At 33.8% G+C, this 21,329-nt stretch overlaps 1 protein-coding gene across 1 annotated transcript; it reads right to left on the bottom strand.

The window, feature by feature from the left end:
• Positions 1-4,718: 4,718 nt before the first annotated feature.
• On the bottom strand, positions 4,719-8,380 carry LOC134725050 (uncharacterized). The gene is made up of 2 exons (XM_063588546.1): positions 8,319-8,380; positions 4,719-7,315 (listed from the first exon to the last, which is right to left on the bottom strand). The coding sequence occupies exon 2, from the start codon at positions 7,216-7,218 to the stop codon at positions 5,503-5,505; it is 1,716 nt and encodes a 571-aa protein (XP_063444616.1). The 5' UTR covers positions 7,219-7,315; positions 8,319-8,380; the 3' UTR covers positions 4,719-5,502.
• Positions 8,381-21,329: the final 12,949 nt, after the last annotated feature.

Raw genomic sequence — 21,329 nt, 5'->3', positions numbered from 1 at the left:
TTTATTTTTTTGTCCATTTTGCTCAATTTTTAAACCCCCATCTATATCCTTATTTAATCTGTATTAAATAGTGAGTTTTTTGCCTGTTTCTATCATAAAAATATTATGCATTATTTCTGTCATGTTTAGCAGCATATATCATTATTTGGATTATTCTACAGTTTGGAAAAATAGTGTAAATTCTATTGAAAATTGAGATCAATAGATAGCTTTAAAACGTTTTTGTTTACAATAAAATACCTCGTGTGTGACCGAAATTGTTTTTAAACTTCGGTCACACACGAGGTATTATATGGTAAACAAAAACGTTTTAAACCATCTATATATATATATTGACCTCAATTTTCAATAGAATTTACACTGATCGGTTATAGAAGTCTCAGACTACAATGCACTAGTGTTCATAATTGATATGCAGATTAAAAATCACCATATCACATATAGAAAACCAGAACTATCTTTAAAAAAGATATCCGACGTATTTAAATGTGAGTATAATTATGTTTAAAACTATCATTTCGAAAACCTTCAGAAGCACAATGACTTAATGATGCAGGACCTCTTTAATGAAATCTCCATCTGAATGAAACTACAAGAAATTCTTTACTATGTCTGGTTATATTCAGGCAATAAAATATAAGAATATTGTGATGACACCTAAAAAAAAATATTTTTCAAAAAATCCAGTGCAAATAACAAGAAACAAATATACATTTACTACTGTTTACACTAAACTTAATTCATGGTTACATGTAACAGGACAAGACACTATTGTTTTTTTTTTGTTTTTTTTAACTACATAATAATTTTACTCATCAGAAATTGCTTGTTACATAAACCATCAAGATTCCAAGCACTATTGGTAGTATAAGAAGTATCTTTCTGTTTACATTCACCAAAGCCCCGCGGAAGTCTCACATGCGTAGGTGCGTTCTAAAAGTCATGTACGTTCGTACAACAAAGTTTACATTAAATAATTATATAATTGTCCCGAATAAACAGCTGTCATGGATGCAAAGACCTATTGGAGAAACAATTATTTTAATATAAATATAAATCTTTGTAACATCTTGTTCAAATATTAATAGTTTTTCACTTGCTTTCCATCACGATATAATTTTCGAGACCTTTTTGAAAACACAACCAAATCGCCCACCATGACAGCATTTTGTCCAATCACAGAAAGCATTTTCGAGCATGCGTATTCTGTTGCCATAGTTAAGAGTCCTTAAGTTCAAAGGGCACAAACCGAAACTATACCGACTTCGTCGGAAAAAGAGTTTATACTGTATCCCATATAGAACAAAAAAGAGTTTGCGTCGGAACTAAACACATTTATTCTAAAAACAGTTGTTGGCATGACACGGGTTATGTTCTTCTCATATATGTTATGATGGTATGATACTAAACCCCTAACGGGAAGGATTGCATGTGCCTGATGTTCATATGATGAAATCATAATCTTTCAGTCAGTTTAATTGAAATCTGGAGCTGGCATGTCAGTTTACTGCTAGTAGTCTGTTGTTATTTATGTATTATTGTCATTTTGTTTATTTTCTTTGGTTACATCTTCTGACATCAGACTCAGACTTCTCTTGAACTGAATTTTAATGTGCGTATTGTTATGCTTTTACTTTTCTACATTGGTTAGAGGTATAAGGGGAGGGTTGAGATCTCACAAACATGTTTAACCCGCCGCATTTTTGCGCCTGTCCCAAGTCAGGAGCCTCTGGCCTTTGTTAGTCTTGCATTATTTAAATTTTAGTTTCTTGTGTAAATTTGGAGATTAGTATGGCGTTCATTATCACTGAACTAGTATATATTTGTTTAGGGGCCAGCTGAAGGACGCCTCCGGGTACGGGAATTTCTCGCTACTTTGAAGACCTGTTGTTGACCTTCTGCTGTTGTTTTTTTATTTGGTCAGGTTGTTGTCTCTTTGACACATTCCCCATTTCCATTCTCAATTATATTTATTCTGTATCATATATATTTAAAAAAAAAAAAAAAAAAAAAAAAAAAAAAAAAAGAATAGTTGATTCTGCGGCGTGACTTTTTACCCCAATATACCCCAACATACCCCAATATACCCCAATACACCTAAAATAAGAGTTTCAACATAATATTATCGAATAATAATATCATTTAAGGCAATTCTATGTTATTTTAACACCATTAATACTTTATTTTATAAAAATATTTAATTTTAAATCACTTTTTTCATTGAAACTTGTTCCGTTCTTGTCAGCCGCTTACGATCACAAAATGACTTTTTACCCCAATATACCCAAATATACTCGAATAAACAGTTTTAATACAATTTCAATAAAAAGGAATGATATAACATGCAGAAATATTAAAATTTAACTCAGCTGTTAGTTTACATTTTTGTGCATTTATAGGCATTGAAACCGTTCTTTATTCAGGTATTGACGAAGGTTTTACTAAGAACCAGAACGAACGAACCTAAAAATGTAACGGTAATTTTCTGCAATTTCTTTTCCCCCCCCTTAACATGTGGATTCTGATTCTGCAATATGCTTACGTACCAAAAGAATGGCACAAAAGTATGATTATCCTCCTGTATAAAGGTGATAACAAAAGCCGTACTGATACAAATTCATATCGGGGAATTTCGTTAGTACCAAGTATTACAAAAGTATTCGAAAAACTAACCGACATCAAGCTCTCCAGCATACGAACAGATTTTCCAAACGGACAGCAAGTAGCGTATCAAAAGCTCTTAAGCAGCCTCAATGCGTCTTTTAATCTTCAGGAAGTAACTCTTCATCATATTAAAAAAATGGGACTATTTATATTGTTTTACTAGACAGCACGAAAGCTTTTGATACTGTTCCGCAAGATGGACTTCGTTTAAAACTGCACGAGTATGGAGCTCATGGTAAACTTTGGCTTTTACTTGATAGTATGTACACTAATCTGTATGGTGCCGTATCTTCAAATGGTAAATTGTCTAAATGGTTTGAACTAAAGCGTGATATTCGCCAGGGAAGTTCTTTGTCAGCTAAACTGTACTTGATCTTTATAAATGAACTTATAAACGAACTAGAATCTTCAAAAGAAGGTGCATTCTTTTGTGATCTTAATGCTAGCTCTCCAGTTCAGGCAGACGATATTGCTATTATTGCTACAAACTGCATTTCGACACAACGGATGGTAACAATATGTGAGAACTATAGTAACATGTGGGGTTTCACGTTTTCACCAGCAAAAAGCAAATTATTACAATTCGGTAAACGCAGAACTTCTACTCCAACATATCTATATCAAGAACCGATCAACTATATAACTTCTGCTCGACATATTGGTATTCAACTAGATACATCTTTAAAAACAATGGACAGAACTCTTAAAGCTTGTCGCACCTTGCGCTCGACAACGACATCAGTTATACGCCTTGGAATACACCCAGCCATTGTAAATCCAATTGTATGCGCAAAGATTATACGTCAGCTCTGCTATCCGAAAGCACTATACGGTTGTGAACTCTGGGTAAAACTTACCTGCACTGAAAGACTGATGCTTGAAAGAACTCACCACTATATTTGTAAATTTATACAAGGTTTACCAAGAAGAACAAGAAGCGACATGTGTGTGTCATTGTTAGGATGGCTTTCAATTGAAAGTTTTATATGTGAACGAAAACTGTTGTTTTTTGGAAGAACATGTCGCCTTCCATACTCAGCTGTCTCATTCCGTATTCTTCTCCGTAGACTCATTGGTGGTATGACACCAGATCAGGTTTCGCTTGTGACATTATTGAAATACTCACAAAATATGGTTTATCGAAATATCTAGATCAGTTTCTCAATGATGGACAATTCCCAAGTTCGGCAACTTGGAAATCGGTAGTCAAGACGTCAATTTACCAGGTTGAGGTAGTAAAGTGGCATCACCGTATGGCAGTGGATCCTGATTTTGTTGTTTTTAAAGACATTCACTCGTTTTGTGTACCGCATGCGGCGTGGTGAATAGCACTACCTTCACCCACTGATGCGCAGACAGGCCCATTTTGTAACATCAACGTGCTGTCTTATACGCGAGAACTTACAAAACGACAGAATACTGTGCGATAAATGTGGTAAACTTTTTGATGATCCTTGTACTCATGCAATACTATCATGTGACTATACAGTTGATGCTCGAGATCAATTTTGGAGGAGTGTTATAGACATAAACCCGATTACATTTAGTGTTCACTTAGGAAATATGACTGACAATAAATTGCTTAATTGTATTCTTGCCTGTGACACCGATTTTGATCTACAGAATGAAGAACGTGAACAGTTTAACTTCATGTGTGTGAACTTTATCTACAATTCTTGTAAATCGTTACAGAACCGCAACTGCTGCTAGAAGTACATAAACTATCTTCAAACTGTAATGAACATATGTAAATAATTGAACTTTTCGTCGTGATCTCGTCTTTATTGACTGTCTTGACTGTGTAAATTATAGTTCGTGTTGTTTGTATATGATTTATTGTAATTGTCTTTGCTTTGTTCATATTCTCCAATAGGAGGCAAATAAATTATATTATTATTATAATACACAGAATTTATTGTCAATGGGACAAGCTTCCACCAGAGAACAAATGATCAAGAAGTTAACGTTTTTAACTACATATCATCGTTCGGTATTCAACAATGAACAAAACCCATACTGCATAGTAAGCTATAAAAGGCCCGTATTTAAAAAGATATTGTAAGACGATTGACTTGAATCATGATAGTATTAGTCAATCTATGTTAACTCTCGGATAGATTATTAAAATATAAATAGATTTTATATAGCAGTTTTCAAAAGAATACACCTACCGACCCTGATTGGTTTTCTAAAGAATTCTATTAACTGCAACGATAATTTTGATGAATGATATATGATGTCCCACGTCTGGAGCCTGTAATTCAGTGGTTGTCGTTTGTTTATGTGTTTCATATTTGTTTTTCGTTCATTTTTCTTACATAAATAAGACCGTTACTAGTTTTCTCGTTTGAATTGTTTTACATTGTCTTATCGGAGCCTTTTAAAGCTGACTATGCGGTATGGGCTTTGTTCATTATTGAAGGCCGTACGGTTATGTATAGTTGTTTTAAATGTCTGTGTCATTTTGGTCTTTTGTGGATAGTTATCTCATTGGCAATCATACCACATCTTCTTTTTTATATTTAGTTTAGTCTTCGCTTCATTAGGTTTGTTCGAGTCGACGTTTATTTGTTAGGCTAGCTTTAAAAGAGGGACGAAAGATACCAGAGGGACAGTTAAACTCATAAATCGAAAATAAACTGACAACGCCATGGCTTAAAATGAAAAGGACAATCAGACAAACAATAGTACTCATGGCACAATATAGAAAACTAAAGAATAAACAACACTAACCCAACCTAACTAGGGTATAAGATTGAATCTTAATTACTTATATTCAATCAGCAAACGGTTAGTTCTGTCCAGCTAATGTATTTGTATATCTTTCATTAGTTTCAACTAGTTCAATTTCAATTTACACCAGCGGGCGAAGTGGCTTGAGTCATTAGAAAAATACGAAAACATTTGCTCTCCTAATCGTTCTCTTGCTCGACGAACTACTTCCTCAGGATCATAGGTTTTAAATTCAGTCGATTGCGAGTAATCAAATATTGAAACTGATCCATTAAATGGAATTTTCAGAATATCACTTTGTATCTTTTTCTGTGTGAATGGTCCCTTAAATGCGTAATGTGCAATCTCGCACTTAATATATTTATCTTTTCGCTTGAGGACATCAAGGACAACTGAGCAGTGTAGAAGTTTGAAATAGCTATACAAAATTATGTCCCCTTTTTGTATCTGGTCTCTTTTTAGAACTTTTGATTTAGGTACACTCAGCATTTTCTTATTTCTCTCGAAGCACATTTTGCAAAGCATGCCATGATCATATCCTACCTGGTTTCTCAATAGTTCGTCGCTTAGACCACGGAATCCTTTCCGTAACTGAAAAAATATTTTAAGAACAATTGTTACTTTTCTTATTTGAACGCTGAGTTTTGTTCCGGTAACGCACCAAGATGCAAAATGTTCGCAATTATTATCAATAATATCATACCGAAATCCCACTTGGTCAACCTCTAAAGCTCCAATTGCGCGTTTTACTACTTCTTCTGAAGAACTCGGCTTAATGCTTCCCCAATATTTACAAATCATCACTATATCTGTTTTTAAATCGACAGTTTCAGTTTTTCGTTGTAATTTAGCTAGTGATCCTAGCGGACGGATTTTGTCCAACAAGGCACCCATAGTACTGTTTGTTTGATGAATTAGTTCTAAATCAATCTTATCACTGGTATCATCCTTTGGTTCAATAACTCTGATTACAATTGCATGATGATCATAAAAACTCCTCGACAGAATAATGTGGTCGCCTGTGTTGATTTCCTTCCAGGATTTAACTTGTACTGGTTTAATACAATCCATACAACTCCTCTTAGTCTTAGTATCTTCATTTTTCATCGATTGAACAGACGTGTTTAACACATTGGAATCCGTATCATCATCAGGAACCACCCAAGACAATTGGTCGTCTTTTTTTGAATTTAACCCTTCACCGTTGTTTGATGCAAGCTGATATTCGTTTTCGTCTTTCTTGCATATTGATTCCAAAGTTGATTCATTATTTATGCACAAATTAGTGTTTCCAGTTCCAATGACCTTTTCAGTGTTTTCACAAATATCCGAATTGTTCATCAATTTCTTTTTTGAATCATATTTATTTAATGCATCTACTTCCTCGCTTATTACTGAAGCCGATGATTTCGTTTTTTCCGTAGGTGTGTTTTTCCTTGACCAGTTAGCAACAGTAATGTGTGACGGCGGTCTTTGCATTATATTATCTAACATTGAACATTCTGTTTCAAAACTAACTTCCATTTTAGATTCTTCTGTTTCAATATTATCTTCCATTTGAGATTTTTGTTTTTCAATATTTTCCTCCATTTGAGATTTTCGTGTTTCATTATTATCTCTCATTTGAGATTTTTGTGTTTCAAAATTGTCTTCCATTTGAGATTGTTTTGTTTCAATATTATCTTGCATTTGATATTTTTGTTTTTCAAAATTATCTTCCATTTGAGATTTTTGTGTTTCAATATTATCCTCCATTTGTAATTTTTCGGTTTCAATATTGTCTACAATTATGTTCTTTTTTGTATCAATATTATCTTCCATTCAAGATTTTTCTTTCAATAGCTATCGGGCCTAAGTAGTCGCCGCAATCGCAAGTAAGTTATGTGAAGTGGAAACAGGTCAAAGGCTTTCCATTCCACTGAAATAGATTATAAAAAAAACCAGAAATCAACACGTTTCGTTTACTAATATTTGTCGCCTTAAATGATGATGTTTATTTTAATCTCTATTGCGGAGACTTTTTTGAACCAACGAAGGTTTTAATATTCAAATCGGTGAATATGTATAATTCATATGTATGTATTTGTCCGTCACTGCTCGTTATATTATTTGTAAATGTTCTTATTGTATCAGGCGTTCTAAAGGAAAAACCTTTGAATGAGTTGATGACATTTCTTTTCATATTGGATTACATATAGTTAAAAAAGGCATTTGTGAAAATCTCATATATGTATGTGTCTATCCCAAGTCAGGATCCTTGTAATTCAGTGGTTGTCGTTTATTCATGTGTTACATATTTGTTTTTCGTTCATTTTTTTTAATTTAAATGAGGCCGTTAGTTTTATCGTTTGAATTGTTTTACATTGTCATATCGGGGCCTTTTATAGCTGACTATAAGGTATGGGCTTTGCTCATTGTTGAAGGCCGTAAGATGACCTATAGTTGTTAAAGGAGGAACGAAAGATACCAAAGGGACAGCCAAACTCATAAATGTAAAACAAACTGACAACGCCATGGCTAAAAATTAAAAAGACATACAGAAAAAAACAATAGTACACATGACACAACATAGAAAACTAAAGAATAAACAACACGAACCCCACTATCGCTTCCCGTTAGTGTTAATGTCTGTGTCATTTTGGTCTCTTGTGGACAGTTGTCTCATTGGCAATCATACCACATCTTCCTTTTTACGAAGCACATTATATTGGAATGAGTTGCAAACACCCGGGACACAACTTTATTCATCAAGCCGTTGTGTGAATAAATATATAGTGTACTACGAGTACGTCTCCAGTCCTGTTTTTAAATACGTTCAAGTAAACGGAAATAAACATCAAACAATGTGAAAGCATAAATATAATAACGATTCTGTTTAATATATTAATATGAAATTAGTACCAAACATAACGAAGACTGACCTGATTGGCACTGTGTTACGAACAATCTGACCACATCTCTTAGTGTTTAAGTCTTACATTAACACATTGAGGAACACATATACATGTAAGCAGCTGAAAAAAAAAGACAACATGTTTATTATAATAATAGTCAGATCTGAGAGTATGTCACAACGTATCGTTATTCATGTAGTGGAAACATACGTGTAAAATATATGTGCATGAGAAATATAAAACTTTTAAGTACTAGTATATCCTACACAGTTCAATGTTTTAATGTTGTGAGATGTTTTGCTAATTAATATTTTAAATGCCATGCCTGTGTTTTTATGTTTATCAAATGTGTATTGCGACTTTTGTTTTAAATTTCAATTGAAGTAATGGATCAAGAATCTATGGAATATACAAGCAGAAGTTATAACAGAAATAAAGATGTTTGAAATTTGTTACCGATAAGAAGCTTGGAAACTTTTAATTTGCATTTCATGTATCACCATCATTGATGGCGATCCGATGGATAAATCTGTTGTAGAGTTGTCACTGACTCAGACGTACTTATAAATATTATTATTTTCTGTGACTGTATCTTTAAGTTACATTAATTTGTAGGATCCTTTACTATAGATAATTGAGATGATCTATAACAATAAAATCTTCATGCTTATATATTATATCTGCAGTACGCCGCTAGATTAAAACTGACGAGGAAAGGTAACACATGGCCACTGAAAGCTTTATTATTGTATAGCCCAGGTGGCCGTGTTGTCGTGCAGTGCAGGCGATTTGGTGTCACGATATCTCAGAAGCATGGGTTCGAATCCCGGCGAGGTAAGAACAAAAAATTTGCGAAAGCAAATTTACAGATCCGTCAATGTTAGATCTGTAAATTTTCTACTCGTCTAAACATCAACCCAACAATGTTAGATCTGTAAATTTGCTTTCGCAAATTTTTGGTTGTTCCCTCATCGGGATTCAAACCCATGCTACTGAGATATCGTGACACCATATCGCCTGCGCTGCAGCCGTCCCACTAGGATATATATATATATATGCCAGCGAAAGCTCTATTTTTTGTGGAGCCCAGGTGGTCGTGTGGTCTAGCGGGACGACTGCAGTGCAGGCGATTTGGTGTCACGATATCACAGTAGCATGGGTTCGAATCCCGGCGAGGGATGAACCAAAAATTTGCGAAAGCAAATTTACAGATCTAACATTGTTAGGTTGATGTTTAGACATGTTATACATATATATATATATATATATATTTATAAGAGTCCGAAAGATTGTGTAACAATACCGATAAATAGATTGAAAACAAAACACTAAAAAGTGTTGAATATCATCGCACAAAGATTTAAAAACAGAACAGATGATATTAATTATACAACAATTGCAAATATTTCGGCTCAACAAATGGCCTTCTTCGGTGAAAAAAGTTTTAAAAATACTGATATATAATGTATAAGGTGTAAAGTTTAACATAGATCAGTAATAATACAGGTTATTTCTGGTAGATTGATTTAAATCCAAAATCCTGAATAACATAATACTAACACTAGACTGTAAATTTAATTATTTCTTTCTATTGATTTCATCTGGATGGAGGATACCCAGTGTTTTTATCCAGAACTTCTCCCGATTCTCTCTTTGCCTATTTTGCCATGTACAATCCTGTTCGATCACAAGGATCTTCCTGAAGTGTTGGCTGACAGGAATATACGGTTTTTTTTATGAAGTCACTTCTGTGGTCATTAAGACGTTTGTGAAATGGCTGCATAGACTCACCAACATATTGGAGACCACATCTAGGACACTCAAGAACGTAAATCACGTTTGAACTTTTGCAGTTGACATTGCAGAAGATCTTGTATGTCTTTTCTGTGGTCGTACTGTGAAATGTTGATGAATGCTGCAATTGGTTGCAACATTTGCAGCGCTTATCCCCACAATGCTGGCAATTTCCTACATTTTGGTTAGGTTTGGAATTGTAGCATGGGTTCGAATCCCGGGGAGGGCAGAACAAAACATTTGCGAAAGCAAATTTACAGATCCAACATATATATATACATCTCGTCTAAACATCAACCCAACAATGTTAGATCTGTAAATTATATATACAACTCGCCTAAACATCAACCCAACAATGTTAGATCTGTAAATTATATATACAACTCGTCTAAACATCAACCCAACAATGTTAGATCTGTAAATTATATATACAACTCGTCTAAACATCAACCCAACAATGTTAGATCTGTAAATTATATATACAACTCGTCTAAATATCAACCCAACAATGTTAGATCTGTAAATTTGCTTTCACCATTTTTTGGTTCTTCCCTCGCCGGGATTCGAACTTATACTACTGTGATATCGTGACACCAAATCGCCTGCACTGCAGCCGTCCCGCTAGACCACACGACCACCTGGGCTCTACAAATAATAGACCTTGCGCTGGCCGTGTGTTACCTTTCCACGTCAGTTTTAATCTAGCGGCGTACTACAGTACATGATATGTAAGGCATGACAATTTTATTGTTACAGATCAGCTTAATTATCTATAGTAAAGGATCCTACAAATTAATGTAAGATACAGTCATAGAAAATAATTATATTTATAAATACGTCTGAGTCAGTGACAACTCTACAACAGATGTGTCCATCTGATCGCCATCAATTATGGTGATACATGGCTGTGTACATAATTTATATACAACTCGTCTAAACATCATTCCAACAATGTTAGATCTGTCAATTTTCTTTCGCAAATTTTTGGTTCTTCCCTCGCCGGGATCCGAACCCATGCTACTGTGATATCGTGACACCAAATCGCCTGCACTGCAGCCGTCCCGCTAGACCACACGACCACCTGGGCTCTACAAAAATAAAGATTTCGCTGGCCCTGTGTTACCTTTCCACGTCAGTTTTAATCTAGCGGCGTACTACAGTACATGATATATAAGGCATGAAGATGTTATTGTTACAGATCAGCTGAATTATCTATAGTAAAAGATCTTACAAATTAATGTAAGATACAGTCACAGAAAATAATTATATTTATAAGTACGTCTGAGTCAGTGACAACTCTACAACAGATGTATCCATCGGATCGCGATCCGATGGATATATCTGTTGTAAAGTTGTCACTGACTCAGACGTACTTATAAATATAATTATTTTCTGTGATTGTATCTTACATTAATTTGTAGGATCCTTTACTATAGATAGTTTAGTTGATCTGTAACAATAACATCTTCATGCATTATATAATATATCATGTACTGCAGTACGCCGCTAGATTAAAACTGACGTGGAAAGGTAACACACGGCCAGCAAAAGCTCTATTTTTGTAGAGCCCAGGTGGTCGTGTGGTCTAGCGGGACGGCTGCAGTGCAGGCGATTTGGTGTCACGATATCACAGTACCATGGGTTCGAATCCCGGCGAGGGAAGAACCAAAAAATGGTGAAAGCAAATTTACAGATCTAACATTGTTGGGTTGATATTTAGACGAGTTGTATATATAATTTACAGATCTAACATTGTTGGGTTGATGTTTAGACGAGTTGTATATATAATTTACAGATCTAACATTGTTGGGTTGATGTTTAGACGAGTTGTATATATAATTTACAGATCTAACATTGTTGGGTTGATGTTTAGGCGAGTTGTATATATAATTTACAGATCTAACATTGTTGGGTTGATGTTTAGACGAGTTGTATATATATATGTTGGATCTGTAAATTTGCTTTCGCAAATGTTTTGTTCTGCCCTCCCCGGGATTCGAACCCATGCTACAATTCCAAACCTAACCAAAATGTAGGAAATTGCCAGCCTTGTGGGGATAAGCGCTGCAAATGTTGCAACCAATTGCAGCATTCATCAACATTTCACAGTACGACCACAGAAAAGACATACAAGATCTATAGTTGTTAATTTCTGTGTCATTTTGGTCTCTTGTGAAGAATTGTCTCATTGGCAGTCATACCACATCTTCTTTTTTTATAATTAATCATTTCAAATTGAAACACATCTCATTATTTTCGGAGACAACAAGAGAAAAGGAAAGAATAATAGGTTTCAGACATAAGACATATTCAATTATACCAGATTAAGATTTTGTTTTTGATTCTTTAATCTGAAGTTGGTACAAACGCTATAGTTGATACGGTGTATTTGATTATTAAAAGTCAAACTTCGCCAGGAATCACCAGAGACTAGCCTTATAATGCTAAAGGAAAAACTTCAATTCTAAAAGCGTAAATATGACTTGGATGAAAGGTTGTCATATTGACACTCATACCACATCTTATATCTATGTGTAGGGTTCTATTGATAAGGCTTTCAAACACCAATTTAAATTATCGGTTAACCGATTAATCGGTCGAACGATTATCCGAGTATCCGGTTAGGCAAAAGTGTACAATTTGACAACACTAATAAATATACACAACATACAAAACATATGCTAGAACAATCAACATGTTTAGATGAAGATTATAATTAAATATGATTTTTCATTTTCCATACCTCCCAAGTTGATAATCTACTGATTTTGAAACATAGATTGATCGAAGACTCGCCAAGGTATACAAAAAGATATAACACAAAATAAGTCATTTAATTAACATGATTAATGCAATTTCCTACCTAGTAACTAACGACATTTTAAATGCCATTTTCCAATAACATGTATCAACACTAACGAAAATGTGTATCTTACATTTCACTGAAAGAGGTTAATTATGTTGAAAAAATATATGTTACTACACAGTCTATAATTAACTTGCACCTACCTGATTTCAATGTTGCTGTATGAGTGTATACATATAACACGCCTGAAGATTTATAATTTGAATCACACACTTTAAGAAGATATCGTCTTCCGGAGAAAGGCAGCACTTAAAGAATTGTTATATATAGGCGTCTAATCGATCGCACATACAAATCATACACTTGCTATGTTTATAAACACACTCAAGTAAGTGTATAGTTCAAATTCGTTCAGAAGAGTCAATCTTATAAATTCAAATAACATTTGTAAATGCATCTTTATACTGTGATGCTTTCGTTCTGTATAATCCGATTAAATTTAGCAATTGATGATATTGGATGGTGAGTGTATTGTATCATTTTTAATCATACCACATTTTCTGATTTATATTAAAACTATATTGGCTGATCGGTTGTCAGAGGGGAATTTTCAAAAGACAAAAACATGTTAAGTTATACATTTTTAAGACCCATTCTAAGTCTGTCTTCAAGTAAAAAAATGTTATTCAAACACACCTACTCTGTTGGGATAACCAAGGAGGTTATATTATAACCTCCTTGGGATAACTCATTAAAAATCAATCTGTATTTGTTTTGTGTTCATTTCATGTGAAAATTTAGTCGTCAGGTCAAAGGTTTACAAATATCTCATCGCTTCTAGCTTATATATATATATATATATAGAGTAAAAAAATAGATATATCAGGTATGTTTGCGTAAAAAATGATAAAATCGTGCACACAAGACTAAGTTTATGATAATCCCTGCATTGGTGCAAGAATTTGGTAAATATTATTTTTCACCAGTCACTCGTTTCGTATGACTTTAATTGTTTATATTAATTCACGGTTATGAAAAGAGATTCAAACATGCCCGGTGCAAAGGTGTACACGATTTACCTTCTTTAACATATTTCTAGAATGGGGTAAAACAATAATTAGATAGTAGTCATAAATTATATATTATATATTATATATCAATATACTAAATAAATAAATGATTGAGAATACGCTAAAGTAATAAAAAGTCAAGAGAATTGCAGAACGCAATTTGGTTCCGAATAATATCTATCACGCTTTGTGCATGCAGACTCCACGCGGCCTTCACGTGATTTTACTATTTTTAGAATAATTGCATAGTAACCAAATGCACTTGATTCAACCTTTACTAATTATGCAACATTTTTGACCTGGTCGTGATTAATGTCCTATAATAAGAACCCATGCAGCTTTCACCTGATTCTCTATTTATAGAAAAATGTCAGAGTAACCTGTCCATATGAACTTGATTGATTCTTAGCATGTTATTTATACGGAGCGCCTAAATAAATATCTTATTAACAGAATTTGTAGTGTCAGAAGTTATATTAATTTATTTATGGCATCTTAAACTGTAAATGCATACTATACGCTTGTATACCCGAATATAAAAAATAGAGGCTAATAGGGTGGTAAAGTATAAAGAAATTTAAACAAAATAATTAAACAAAAATAAAGAATACAGACCAATTACAGGATAATGGGAAAAATACAGAAATTCGCAACTTCCATCGAAACACTTTTTAAGCAACAGTTGCGATTAGCTCATTGGTGAAGGTCAAAAATGCTTTATTTTTACATATTTTTTAAAGCAACTTCTAAATGTAATGTATTTGGTTTCGCTCATTGTTGAAGGCCGTAAATGCTTCACTTTTCATATTTTTTAAACAAATTCTAACTAAATATAATGCATTTGATTTTTCTCATTGTTGAAGGCCGTAAATGCTTCACTTTTCAAATTTTGCTGTGTCCATATCAACGGCTGCCATTTTGACCTTTTTCAAAAGAGATGTCAAAAACATTTCACTTAAGTCTAATATTCTGTCAGAACATGCTACTTTTACGTTGTTCCCCCAAAGGTTTCACTTTGTTTGCTGCATGCAAACTCCAAGCAGCCTTGACTTGATTTTCAGAATTTTGAAATTGAAAAATCCCGATGTATCCGAATATTTAAGAACAATCCCAAAACAACCGAATGAACTTTCGTCAGGCTTTATTATATATCAATATACTAAATAAATAAATGATTGAGAATACGCTAAAGTAATAAAAAGTCAAGAGATTTCAGAACGCAATTTGGTTCCAAACAATATCTATCACGCTTTGTGCATGCAGACTCCACGTGGCCTTCACGTGATTTTACTATTTTTAGAATAATTGCATAGTAACCAAATGCACTTGATTCAACCTTTACTAATTATGCAACATTTTCGAATAATTCTCTAGAAAATATTTCAATAGGTTCTAAAATTTATATTGTAAATATACACACTGCAGTTATTTATAAATAAATAAAAAAATAACTTGTACCCTTTAATACATCCAATCACAGCGTTCTTACGTTGACTTCCTACGCCCTGTCTTGGGTACACAAAAGGCCAACCTAATGCTGGGAAAATGTAATACTACCGTTTTCCCTATACATCAAACATCATGAAATTGAATATTTTGTCCAGAACTATACGAATGAAAATTATGATAGATCCAAATTTTATTCAGATTGTACTATAAAGAAACCGAAGTTTTTTTTTTAAATTTATTTACATAAACTTATAAAAACAACTGCAGCATTACTATTATATGTAGACCTTCATTGTATAAAACAATGGAAATAACATTGTATATTGATATAAACGATCAAACTTGTAAATATACTAAATAAATAAATGATTTGGAAAATACGTTGAAGGTATAAAGAGTCATGAGAATTCCGAATGCAATAAGGTTATTTCCGGGTACTCTGGTTCTAAACCCTGGTTCCATCTGGGTTGTTTGGTTCTGAACCTTGGTTCTTTGGTTCGAAACCATGGTAACTGGTTCAACATCCGGGTTGTTTGGTTATAGCAACCCGAATTCCTGGTTCCATCTGGGTTCTTTTCTAGATTATTCTAATGTTCCCGTTGAACTTGAAGAAGATAACCACAAGTATCCGAATAAAAAGGTAAAGTAGGTCAAAGACGCTTAAATTGTTTTATAACATTATTACATATCCGGATCGACGGTTAAAGAAGCTGTAAGGTATTTATTTTCTCATTCTAATGATTAGGAAACTAGATAAAAATAAAGCATCGTTTAGATTTTAAAAATAAATCGAAATGGTTCATTATATCGAACATTATTTTATTTAATTCAGTCGTTCTGTTTTTTATTTATTTCCGTTAATATTTCTAGACGTTTTAAAACAACAAAATTGGAGACCTGTCGTTCAATTGGCCAACGATATATGCATCTAGCCACTTCACCAGTTGACGACTTGCATATATATTTAAATGCACATTTAAAGTTCGAATGCATTTTATTTAATAGCTGCTTTGTAATAATATCAGATTTGATAGAAATACGTGGGAAGTATATATATGTAACAAATCGTTTTGTTCAAAACGGAATCTTAAAAGACATATAAAAAGAAAGTGATGATCAATTTAAGTTTAATTGAAAAATAAGTAATGAAATATAACAAAAATGTATATGTACAATAAATTTGTCAAATTTGATACTACTTGTGAAATTAAGGCATGCATTTAATCATTATAGGCCAAAAATAATCAAATCAAAATGAAGATTGAATATTTTTATAACAACATTGTATGTGTGTGTGTGTGTGTTAATGACAGTGCTGGTGGAATGCGTAGCACCAGCACACTAGTCAGAACTTCTGTGTTGGTACCATAGAAAAGAGACATAAACTGCGGAGTTACTCTAGTCCGTTCGTCCCGAACATAAAAAAAAAAAGGGTTCCGTTGTTTTAACTTTAGTGGCCTCAACCAAATACTACAAAACTTATAGACAAAATAAAAAGAAGATGTGTCATGGGTGCCAATAAGAACACTCCACAAAAGACTAAATGATACAGAAATTAACAGCTATAAATCATCCTACGGCCTTCGACAATGAGCAAAGTCCGTACCACATAGTCAGTTATAAAAAGCACCGAGAAAACAAAACGGACAAATTATGTACAAAAAATGAACAAAAACAAATATGTAACACATAAACAAACGAATATTCATGAATTAGAGTCTCCTGACTTGGGACAATTACATACAAACAGAATGCGGCGGATTAAACATGCTAGCAGGATCCACACCCTTCACCTCATGTGGCATGAGCGCCAAAGAAGAACTCTCCACAAGAGACCAGGTAACACAGAAATTAACAACTATATGTCATCGTACGGCTTTCAACAATGAGCAAATAGGTATAGAAGATGTTGTATGCGTACCAATGAGACAAATCTCTATCCAAATAACAATTTATAAAAGTAAACCATTATAGGTCAATGTACGGCCTTCATACGGAGCCTTGGCTTTCATCGAACCACAAGCTATAAAGGGCCCCAAAACTACTAGTGTAAAACAATTCAATCGAGAAAACCAACGGTCTTATCTAAATAATAAAACGAGAAACGAGAAAAAACGTATAAATTACATCATATTCCTGACTTGGGACAGGTGCAAACATTTGCAGCCGGATGAAACAATATTATAACATCACAACATAGAAAAAAAACACGATAAAACTAAATTCAAACGAGGAAAGAAAAGGACAAATGTATAGGCCACTGACTTGTGACAGGCACATGCATACTAAATAGGGCGGGGTTGAACATGTTAGCGTGGTCTTCACCATCTTTCTAACCTGGGACAATGGTTATTTCCACATACAAAAGAATGAATTTAAAATTTGGTAGCGTCATTTTTACCGTTCAAGAGTTATCATGTTCCTTTAAAAACATAGAAAATGCTGAATTTGCGTTTTCGTTTTTTTTTTTTAAATAAGTTTGCCTCATTCAAATTTTATAAACCTTATACGTAATGCTTATTTCCCCATAACACAGTTCTATCAAGTTCGATATTGGGTGGTGTTACTGTTCAAGAGTTATTAGATATAAGAAGTTGGTACTAGTACTAATGATACAAATATCAGCACGTAGACTAAAGATAGCTTAATCTGTTGTTTCTGTTCTTTAACTTTAGTTTGCCTCAACCAAATGTTTTGAAACTTATACACAATGCTTATGGTCACTTAACAGTCAAAATTACGTGAATCCTATTTCTATATGTGGAGTTTACTTGTGTTTTCTTTTCACAAGCAGGGGCATCTGTGGCCCATAGACATATTGTACATTTATTTCAGTAAACGGTTTATTTACTTCCTTTGGATTCTTCTTCTATTAGAATTAACTTGCATATTTTTTAGGATTGCGGTGCAGTTTGATAACAGACAGTGACCAGCATAAAAAAGTGTTCCACTAGATTGAGCTCTTTGTCTAAGTGTACTTTAAAGGTTCTTCGCACTGAGTTCAGTTTATTGATATGCGTATACCTTCATGTGATTTTTAAGATGCTTAAAAAGACTATCCATATCAACATGTCCATCATATGAAATCCAAGGTAAAATGATTGAACCATTTTGAATTATCAATCTAACACAACTTGCAGTACATGGTGCTACTAGAGCAGTAAATATTCTTTCTAATTTTCACGGAAATTAAAAAATTCAGTTTTCATTTGATCAAAACATTCTTCATATCAAAAATTGAGAATGGAAATGTGAAATGTGTTTAAGAGACAGTAACATGACAAAAAAGCAAAAAGCAGTCAAAGGTCACCAATGGGTTTTTAACAAAGTGAGAAAATCCCTCGCCCGGCGGGGGACTTCAGATGGCCCCTTAACAAAATGTGTACTAGTTCAAACTCCAATACATAAAATCGATCTTACGATTAAAAATATACAAATATATCTAAATATTTAATATAGATATAAAAATATGGGATATGAGACCAGTGCAATCAGACGATTCTCCATATACTTCAAACAAAATATACAAGTTGTACAATGAGGGCAAATGTCAAGATCATATAAAGTTTCTCGTGCCACAAGACTCGCAATCTTATGACAATACATCTTCATGCTACATATTCAGAAGCAAGGTCAATTTAGAATTATACTTAAGGTCAGGGTAATACACAAAGCAACACACTGTATCATGACGACACACCCACAGTGCATAGGTCAAGGGTAAAAAAGTCAAAGTCTGGTCAGGAGTTCCATGCCAAAAAAAAAAAAAGTTCATTACGTACCAATGTCTCATGGCATGATGCACTACACATGCCGAATACAGAAAACATGGGTTAGGTACTTGTATTTCTGGTCACTATATGCACGTTCCTTCAACATAGAACATAAACTCTCGCAACAATTCAAATTTAAAACCGTCTTTTACAAAAGTTTGAGCAGGATTTTTTGCAACGATTACTTTGCCACTGTTAATTGAAAATCGGATCGTGCAGTTATGTCAATAAACTAAAACGGTAAGATAAGACATTAAAACACTTAAGGTGGTATGGGAGTCTAAAATAAAAATGATATAATTTGTTCGTACTTTGCCAAAACGTAGTATCTATTAATATATCTTGAAATAAAACATAACTAGAGGCTCTAAAGAGCCTGTGTCGCTCACCTTGTTCTATGTGCATATTAAACAAAGGACACAAATGGATTCATGACAAAATTGTATTTTGGTGATGGTGATGTGTTTGAAGTTCTTACTTTACTGAACGATTTTGCTTCTTACAATTACATCTATAATGAACTTTGCCCATTAGTAACAGAGAACTATATTTGGTAAAAATTTACATAAATTTACCAAATTAATAAAATTGTTAAAAATTTACTATAAAGGGCAATAACTCCTTAAGGGGTCAATTGACCATTTAGGTCATGTTGACTTATTTGTAGATCTTACTTTGCTGAACATTATTGCTGTTTACAGTTTATCGCTATCTATAATAATCAAGATAACCAAAAACGGCAATAATGTCTTTAAAAATTACCAATTGGAGGGCAGCAACCCAACAACCAGTTGTCCAATTCATCTGAAAAATTCAGGGCAGATAGATATTGACTTGATTAACAATTTAACTTCTTGTCAGATTTGCTCTAAATGCTTTGTTTTCATAGTTATAAGCCAAAAAACTGCATTTTACCCCTTTGTTCTATTTTTAGCCGTGACGGCCATCTTGGTTGAATGGCCAGGTCATCGGACACATTTTTCAAACTAGATAGTAGACACCCCAAAGATGATTGTGGCCTAGTAGTTTCAGTGGAGATTTTGTAAAAGATTACTTAGATTTATGAAAAATGGTTGAAAATTGACTATAAAGGGCAACAACTCCTAAAGGGGTCAACTAACCATTTCGGTCATGTTGACTTATTTGTAAATCTAACTTTGCTGACCATTATTGATGTTACAGTTTATCTCTATCTATAATAATATTCAAGATAATAACCAAAAACAGCAAAATTTCCTCAAAATTACCAATTCAGGAGCAGCAACCCAACAACCAATTGACTGATTCATCTGAAAATTTCAGGGCAGATAGATCTTGACCTGATAAACATTTTATCCCCCATGTGAGATTTCCTCAAAATGCTTTGGTTTTTGAGTTATACGCAAAAAACTGCATTTTACCCCTATGTTTTAATTTTAGCCGTGGCGGCCATCTTGGTTGGTAGACCAGGTCACGCCACACATTTTTTAAACTAGATATCCCAATTTGAAAGATGATTGTGGCCAAGTTTGGATTAATTTGGCCCAGTAGTTTCAGAGGAGAAGATTTTTATAAAAGATTACTTTAACTTATGAAAAATGGTTAAAAATGGACTATAACGGGCAATAACTCCTCAACGGGTCAACTGACCATTCTGGTCATGTTGACTTATTTGTAGATCTTACTTTGCTGAACATTATTAATGTTTACATTTTATCTCTATCTATAATAATATTCAAGATAATAACCAAAAACAGCAAAATTTCCTCAAAATTACCAATTCAGGAGCAGCAACCCAACAACCAATTGACTGATTCATCTGAAAATTTCAGGGCAGATATATCTTGACCTGATAAACATTTTTATCCCATGTCAGATTTGCTCTAAATGCTTTGGTTTTTGAGTTATAAGCCAAAAACTGCATTTTACCCCTATGTTCTATTTTTAGCCGTGGCGGCCATCTTGGTTGGTTGACCGGGTCACGTCACACATTTTTTAACCTAGATACCCCAATGATGATTGTGGCCAAGTTTAGTTTGATTTGGCCCAGTAGTTTCAGAGGAGAAGATTTTTGTAAAAGCTAACGCCGGACGACAGACGCCTGACGACGACGGACGACAGACGACGGACGCAAAGTGATGAGAAAAGCTCACTTGTCCCTTTGGGC

Source organism: Mytilus trossulus, chromosome 7 (genome assembly GCF_036588685.1).
Source record: "Mytilus trossulus isolate FHL-02 chromosome 7, PNRI_Mtr1.1.1.hap1, whole genome shotgun sequence".
Lineage (NCBI taxonomy): Eukaryota > Metazoa > Mollusca > Bivalvia > Mytilida > Mytilidae > Mytilus > Mytilus trossulus.
The sequence above is the reverse complement of the archived record's forward strand: the minus strand, read 5'-3'. Positions and strand labels throughout refer to the sequence as shown.

Coding starts and splice junctions, on each gene's coding strand:
- LOC134725050 (XM_063588546.1), bottom strand. CDS start 7,218: ATGGAAGATAATATTGATACAAAAAAGAACATAATTGTAGACAATATT.